General features: G+C 37.2%; 1 protein-coding gene across 1 annotated transcript; it reads left to right on the top strand.

The window, feature by feature from the left end:
* The first annotated feature begins 736 nt into the window (after positions 1-736).
* Positions 737-4,852, top strand: LOC113351350 (20 kDa chaperonin, chloroplastic-like). The gene is made up of 6 exons (XM_026595353.1): positions 737-829; positions 3,015-3,095; positions 3,185-3,340; positions 3,661-3,738; positions 4,081-4,155; positions 4,796-4,852. Exons 1-6 carry the CDS (start codon positions 737-739, stop codon positions 4,850-4,852), a joined length of 540 nt encoding a protein of 179 aa, XP_026451138.1.
* The last annotated feature ends 3,891 nt before the right edge of the window (positions 4,853-8,743 follow it).

Raw genomic sequence — 8,743 nt, 5'->3', positions numbered from 1 at the left:
ACACATTTTCCCTTGATCCCTTGGGTGTATGCCCTAATTCACAACTATAAACTTGAAAAAATTGTTAATATCATATACAAATTAAACTGCTTATATGACCACCATACCTTGAAGACATGCATGTACATGTAAACCTTCCATCTGGATGTTCTCACTTGATTCCTAGAAAAACAATAATACCACCAACTTACGCTTTGGTGTCTTACCAACTGACATTTCACTCAAGTAATGTTTCTTGTTGTTTGTTGGCCGATGAACTATGAGGTGGAGAGGTGACGGTCTGATAAAAGATAAGAAGATGTATTCAAAGGATTAATATCAATTTTTAGGAATCAAGGCTTGCAAGCTCATATAGCTATGGTCAAGGGAAACTGCATAAAGATAAGCTTCATTAAGATCCTTAAGGTTCCTTGTAGCTTACCTCCAGCATCATAACACCGGACAAACTTTGCATGTTCCAGTTAGATGTCTCCTAAAAGCACTCAAGGGTGGGCGAAAAAAGAGAAAGTGCTTGTTAAATAATCTAAACAACAGGGGTATTTAACTCTTAGCATACCAATATAAATATCACAGCACATACCACCCAAAAAAATTAATCAAAATGCATCCATACAAATTACCAACAAAAAATAAATAAATAAGATCCTCCACAGTATCTTACCACAATAACCCTTCTAAGAGTCACAATTGATCTCGCAGACTCGTTTTAGAATGCAGCATCGAGTGAATTAAACCAATGCTAACTTCAGCTAGAAATCTATCAAGCTCCTTGCAAGAACAATATGCCATCAACACGGATGGATCCGAGGCAAAAAGTGGACAGCATCCGGTCAGTCAGTTACGTCCACTGAGAAGACCTAAGAGATTGAACCTGCATTAGGAACAAACCATTGATTATCAATCAAAGTGTGACTCAAAGTTTTCTAAGTAAATTACAGCTTTTAGTGTGTGTTAACAACTTAAGCATAGCTTAAAATGAATATTGCGCTTAACAGAGTAGTAAGAATCTATAAATAAGACACACCCTTATCCTTGCAAAACTTCAAACATTGACATCCTAGATATAATGTGTTATTTTTTGGTTTCATTTGGGATTTGTTCTTGTAAACTACAGTACTATACCCTGTATATTTCCCACATAATATGAAGTTTTGCTTGCATATTTCAAAAACCATGGACACTTTTACTTAATTGGATAATTTTGAGAACTTTAAGTATGAGTTTCCAAATGAAAAAGAAGAAATTGTATACCTTGTATAAGATGTTGGAAAAAATTGGGTTTCACAAAGGATGAATGAATCAGAGAAGAAAGTGTTGCACTCCAAAACTTTCAAGGCTTGTATAAATTTCTTTTAGACAAATATTTCTACCCTCCCAATAACAATTGGCGATTACAACAGGTATGCGAAATATTGCTTTCAGGATACAATGAAAGCCCTGCAACGAAAACTGAATTCAAGGTTTGTACCCCTTGATTCAATCAAGAACACACAAAGAGATTTCTGATTTCTGATGATGCTTTTTTGAAACAGAGAAAACAGATTGATTTTTCTTATATGTTAAACGAAACTGGGAGAAGCTATTTATAAAGGGTTTTGCACCTGTTGGGAATAGGTTTTTATTCGCCAACAGGTTTCTATTCACGAAACGTCAGGTTCCTTCATCAACAGACATCGATAGGGTACCACAGCCTGGGGGGCGATGCCCCCCAGGACCCCCCTTTGGTTAGCGGCGTTGAAAATATTCCAACATTCTCCCCCTATTTTCAAAAACCATAAAACAAAGTTAAAACTTTTAAATCAGAGTGACTGCATCACCGAAGTGACTGCCTACGTACCCGAGTGGGATCAAGCCAACGTAGTTCAAGCACAATTGAGACTAAGCATCATCGTTGAAATCAACACATAAATGATAGGTATCTTTTGGATTTGAACCTTCACTTAGTGTAAGAAACTCAAAGCCTTATCGAGGTTCTATGGTGAAACCAGTCTTGAACCAAGTACCCCTTATGATAAAACCGGAGTCTCCACACATATTGATTTCATAAAATCATGTGTTCTGTAGCCAAGCACGTTAAAAATATTCCAACATAAGACAGAGATGTGCACAAAGTTTCAGCTCTTCCAAGTTGACACAATCAGGTTCCTATCAACAAACAAAAATTTTAAACATTAATAAGGTGTTTGTTACTTAACGACACTTGATAAACCATAATTAATAATCATATTGCAACAAATGAAACACTAAAGTTATTTACCAAAAGTTCATACGGGCACAAAAGAGAATTTTGCACTTGGGGAGAAGAGAGGCTCGGGTGTCCTAAACTGAATCCTACACAATATTGAAATCCAAAATCAAGCACAATTTGCACAAACCCTCCAAAGTCGATCACATTCGATTTCACGAATGAAAAAAATCATGGAGTATATAAAGCTCACCTGGCGTAAAACCCTAGGATTTCACGAATAGCTTCCAGATTCTTTGATCTTCAACCTTAAATAATGATTCCAAATAGAATCGCGAATAGCTACATGATAATCCCTCTTATCAGTTATCAAAAGTAGTACATTCACCTGACAATTAAAAAGAAATATCAGTATACATAATCATGAAAAACATAAATTAAAAAAACAGATGAAATAAACTAAATGGTTTTACATGTAAACGATGGTCCGGTATCATCCCGATTGTTATCGAAAATCCTTTGGGTTTATGTTTTGTTTCCGTAAGGTAGGAAAATGAAGGATTTACTTTCCTGTCACTACAAGAAAAACTGGATTGAGCGACCACGCAGATTTAGTTGCCAAAGCCCATATTAAGACGCTCTAACCCTTAGAGCGATTAAAAGTGGCACTTGCTCTGGAGTTGCAAAAGGTGGGCTTGTAAAAGTCTTGAGCAGCTAGGCACTCGCTCTAGGTATCAACCAATTATCATAAAGCGACTTTTTTGGTCATTGCTCCAAAACTAGACCAACCACCCTACAGCAAGTGAAATAGCCAACGCTTTAAAGCTAGACCAAGCCACAAGGAAGTGAGCTCCTTGCTATTGAGAAGGGTAAGACCGTCGGAAAGGCTCAAGTCGATGTTAGTGTGAAGGTAATGATTAACTCAGCTAAGGGTATTTATCTTCTGTGTGCCTATGGTTTTGAATTGACATTAACAATTGTAAGCTGATTTGTTGGTAGACTGGTGCTCAAATCATTTACTCCAAATATGCCGGAACTGAAGTGGACTTGAATGGAGTAAGCCATCTTTTATTGAATGACGATGGCATTGTTGGTATTCTCGAGACCGAAGATGTCAAGGATTTTAATCCCCTGAGCGAACGCGTGTTAATTAACGTCTGTTCCCACTTTACATAGTCAGATTCTTCATAAATCTAGAGAAATTTAAGGTGTCGATATAAGTAAAGAATGGCTTGGGAGAGTAATAAATTGGAAAAACAATTGCACGTAAATTTTACTGGGGAAGGTTGGACCTTTCACTATGAGGCACCATAGTAGTATTGGGTTCATGTGAACATGGTTTCTGTTACCTAAGCAGACAATATTTTAGATTGGGGTTGTTACTCGTTGCATTATTTTGGTTGTAGTATAATTTGTGATTACGTATTTGAGTGATTGCCTATTTAATAGTGGTTCTTACACATGATCGTGTTCAGGTTGAGGAGGCCGAGAAGGAAACTGCTGGTGGGTTACTTCTAACAGAGGATAGCAAGGAGAAGCCCTCCATTGGAACGGTAAGAAAACTTCTGTTTTACGGGTTTGAGTTACACATGCATTACCTGCTAGGTTCATCTCAGTCAATATCCATGTAAGTCCTACCTTTGAGCTGTGTACAAATGTCCATTTAGAGTGCTTCAGAGTATACAATTGAATTGTACAAATTCTTATATAGGTATATCAGTTTGTCCTTTCTTTGTACATGTACTATGTAAGCTGATGTGACCTGTGCCATTCGAAGCAATAGCCATGATAATTTTACACCTATCTTGACATTTACTTAGGCAATTCTCCTCTATGTTTTTTTTTATCATAGTTTGTCCATCATGAGTAGTCACTGTTTTCTTACAATTCTGCAGATAAAAGGTCCTTCATTTCAGAGTTTACAAACACGAATGCAACACCTGAAAAAAAAAAATCAAGCCATCAAAGAAGTAAGTCATGCATATCTCTTTTAACCTTGCATAATGATTGTTTGGTTAGTTATTCAGGAATATCAATTTGGTGACTAATGGGGAACTCATAAGAACATGTGTAACTTCAGTTCAGGGTAAATACTCATATTGATTCATCTTTAAAATACAACCTATTTAACAAGACAAGGAGTTCAATCATAAGTGTTCTGTATTCACCTAGTTGCCGTAAACCATGAATCTAATGTCGGGTCTTTACAAAAGTTCGAAGATTGGTTCTGCTAGATCATTTCTGCAGACCGACATTTCTTTTTCTTTATATTTTCTTTCTTGATTGGCAAAACCTGCGGTCTTCTCAGCACCTTGCTTGTCACTAGTATATGCGCATACCCATTTTACGAATCTTTCTATAGTCACCATCTTGCATAATCTGTATATACTCACAAGGCATAACTAGTATTCATTTCTTCTTAAAGGTCTGGACCTGAATCAGAAGTAATTCAATTGCAGCGAGAGCTCAAAAAATGCCTTCCGACCAACTTGAGGTGTGTCACTCTCTCATAGTTCTTATTTCTGCTTCTGTTATCTGTTGTGTTTTCATATTTTAACTTGATGTATGCGTAATGACCCTTGTCGTTCTGTTTTGCATTAATATGAGCAGTTTCAAATGGAGCTACAAAAAGCTGTTGGAGGAGAAGAAAGTGGGGAGAAGCAATAATGCTTGCAAGAAAGTCATTATCTACACAAATCTGGAAGTGTGTTGAGTGATAGAATAAATGACTTGTACTAGTGTGAATTTTGAGTTTTTATTAGTGTTTCTCGGATTTTGAACATAAGTGTCGATTGAATTCAGCTGTAAGTTGGATTAAGTGTAACTTGACACAAACAATTGTTTAGGGGAGAATTTGAATTACGATTGGGTGTATATCTATTGGATTAAATTCATTGTTTTTTTCGAACCCTTATGCAGGATGATTAGTAAACTGTCCAACCAATGAGCTAAGCTAGCTACATGCTCGTGATCTCTTCTGATTTGGTGATTCTAAACTTGGTTGCTGAGACAGGTTTGACCGACCAAAATTTATTTTGACTTGCTAGTCTGTGGTCGCTTGACGTAAATAGCTACTAACCTACTATGGCACTCGCTATACAGAACTTGGAAAAAGTACTTGAACAACCAAAAACATTATTTGGTAGCTAAGAAGTAGCGGTAACAGGTTAGCAACCGCTAAAACTTATGGTAGTCGGAATTTTGGTTGCTTGACTGTTAAAGCGACCAAAATTTTGGGCTCTTGCTAAGATTTTGGTTGCTCAAACCAAGTTTTCTTGTAGTGTGTGTAGGGTTCCATTAGAAAGAGAGCGAAGGAGAACAAAGGGAAAGCCGCGAGGGAAGAAAATATTAGGTTTTTGGACGACCTCCGGGAAGGTAAAAGTCTCCCACACGATTCTTTAGCACGAACCACAAAAATAATCGTCACCGAAACAAGTAATTGGTCGAAAATATTTCAAGTGGGGCTAGAAGCTCTAGAATTTGAGCTTGATATAGCTTTTAACCACAGCAGAATATTTTCACCTGAAATTATATATATAATAATAATGAGTATTTAACTAACAGAGATTGAAATTGCAACTTCCAACCTCATGGTAACGATATGGTCGCCTTAAGGTATCCTCCATGTTGTCTCCAAGAGGTGTCCATATCCATACAGTACTATATAATTAATGGAGTTAAATTCCGGATCTAACTTTCGGAGTGGAAAATTTGATAACTTTAGAATGCCAAAATCGAGAATTGATTATTGTTGCCGAAAAGCTTAAAATTCTGAAGCATGATCTCAGCAAGTAGAATTTGAATATTTTTGGTCACATTAAAACTACTATAGGTAGGTTAAACTCTGAAATATAAAAGCTACAGAACTTGAATTATATCCCTACTATAGGTACATATATTTTGAATTATTCTCGACAATTGGACTACTGGTATGAAATCGAATACTCCTTCTATAGACAGAAATCGAGAATTGATTACTTTACTCAATATGATAGGAATACGAATTTCTTTCATAACTCTGTTAATCTGAGAAACATGTATAACACAATTCACACGTGATAGACGCATTTATGTGTCTAATATATCTCATTTGTATATACTGTTAGTGCCCATTTTTGTACTTATTATGGTGTTTTATTTATTTATAGGTGTTTTTAGAGAAATAATCCCTTGCGGCGAAATTGGTTAAAAATGCGGCGTTTGGAGCTCCGTTGATAGCGTACCGGAAGTATCCTGGAAATGTCCCGGAGGAACCCCGAAAAAGTGCGGAAAATATCCCGGAAAAATTGCTAAGGGGACACCACTGTTTGCTAAGGGGGACACCACCTTCACGATTTAAAAGAAAAATTGGCGGGAACTTCTCAAACACGTCTGCATGAATTTCAACCCGATTGTTGGACGTGTTTTTGGAAGATTCAATTGCTGGAAACGATTGGGATGGACCTAATATGTCTTAACAGGCCTGGTGCAGCTGTTTTAATCGAGCAAATTGGGCCAAGGAATCCGTGGGAGATAAAACAGAGAAAAACAGGGAAGAATATTTTGAGAGTGATTCTCGGGATTTTTAAGCTATCTTTGGAAGATTGGCATGTTCCTGGACGAGCTTTACTCAATATTTAGGAGATTTGGAGCGTGCATGAGCAACAAAATACACGGGAGAATCAACAGAAGACGCGTGAAAGGTGAACAGGGAAAAAAAATATTCTCGTGAATAAAAACCATTAATGGGTATTTCTTGGAGTTATTGTGAGGATTACAGGGGTTGGTGATGTATAAATAGGATACTAGGAAGTCTGTTAAGGGGATCAAGAGTTTGGGGTCGAGCCAGAGCCGAGAGGAGCGAGAAATCGGGACTTGCAGGATTGTTCATCTGCTGCTGCTGAAGAAGAAGGAGGAGCTCAAGAACACGAAGAACGGACGGCCAAAGACCGTCGTTCTTCAACAGTTCCAACAGCAGTGGAGAAGTGTCGCAGTTTAGCTGCAGTTTTCTGGTATCGTTTCTTTCTGGACGTGTTTTGTGAGTCTCAGAACCACTGTTTTATAACTTTTGACTCTTTTAATCATACTTTGAGCATCAAATATATATTTTGAGAACATGATTATTATGATTAGATAAACCCCAACATTGGGATGATGGAGGAAGCCGTTCTTTACGCATATGATAATTATATTAATTCTTTGTTTGACTACTTGCACTTTTTATTAATCGATTTATGATTTTTTTTTAATTGGTTGTGATATCGTATGATGATGTATGCTTGGTCGCAGTGCTTTTGATGCGTCATGCTAGTGATATACAATAAATATTCTAAAAATATAACTTGGCAAGAATGAGAGTCCTTATGATTTGAGATATAATTGTTTCGAATAAATATATGAATTGTGTGAATGATTAACGGTGGAATCCTGTGTCCTAGTGTCTCTTGATCCTGTGACAAATATTGTGTATATATTTTTGTTTTAAAAATCTTTTCAAGTCCGAGCAACGAATCCTTATTTACCGCAATCGAAATACTATAATGGCGCCGCCGACGCGGACTTGGGTATAGATTTATTTTTATTTTTTTAATTATTTTTGTTCTTCTTTACTTTTCTGGGTTTTTTGTTTTTTTCTTTCAGAATTTGGAAGTTGGAGCAAAAGAAAATTTTGCCAAAGTTTTTGGTGAATACTTAAAGACTGGAGTAAAAGGCAAAGCGAAAGGGGCGAAAGAAGAAGATTTTTTTATTTTTTATTTTGATAAAAAAAGAGAGAAAAAAAAGAGAGATATTTGTATTTTTATTTTTTTAGACTTTATTTTTCTTTTGCATTTTTTTTATGGACTTTGGACTTTAAATTTTGGGACATTATTTTTTTATACCCTACGGAAGGGTACCCTTAAATATAAACTGTGTGCAGGGAAGGACGACGATTACAATATCGTCTCGGCCCCTCGGGTTCGCACACTGACACCGGAGTCAGTGGCCCGAGTCGACTTCAACGGTTCATCCCCTGTCTGGTACGGGAGGAAAGCTTTCGAAACACCCGCGAATCCCCTGTCAGGGGGTTTACTGTATTCCTTAAGGTGATTCATTGATTGAGGACGAATTTGGACTGTTTTTAAATTCCTAGTAAAGGGAAAGGCCTGGCCAATACAAGATAAGGGTTCGGATTTCATCACCGCTCCCTTCTTGCCCGCCTTAGGAAAACGAAACCTAACGCGAACCCAAGCTTAAAACTTGACTAGAACGAGATCGATAGGGTATCACGCTTATCAGGAAATTTTTTCGAAGGATATTGATTACTTTCTTAAGCACACTTCGAAGTTCATGATGGTTTCTGTGAGTTGAATGCGTGACTGCGCCGCCTTGTGATAGCGGCGAGGCCTTGGGTACCAAAGATCCACTGAGCTTCCCTCGCCTCAATTCAACTTACTTTGACTCGGATTGATTCCAGAGGGGTTTGCTTAAATTGTAACGGATTCCCTTTCGAAGGATTAGAAGCTGGTCTAGAAACAATCTAAGTGGAGCCATCATGCTTTTTGTTTGCTAGAAATCAGTAGGTTTGATTTGGTCGAGTCA

This window comes from Papaver somniferum, chromosome 2, assembly GCF_003573695.1.
Source record: "Papaver somniferum cultivar HN1 chromosome 2, ASM357369v1, whole genome shotgun sequence".
Lineage (NCBI taxonomy): Eukaryota > Viridiplantae > Streptophyta > Magnoliopsida > Ranunculales > Papaveraceae > Papaver > Papaver somniferum.
The sequence above is the reverse complement of the archived record's forward strand: the minus strand, read 5'-3'. Positions and strand labels throughout refer to the sequence as shown.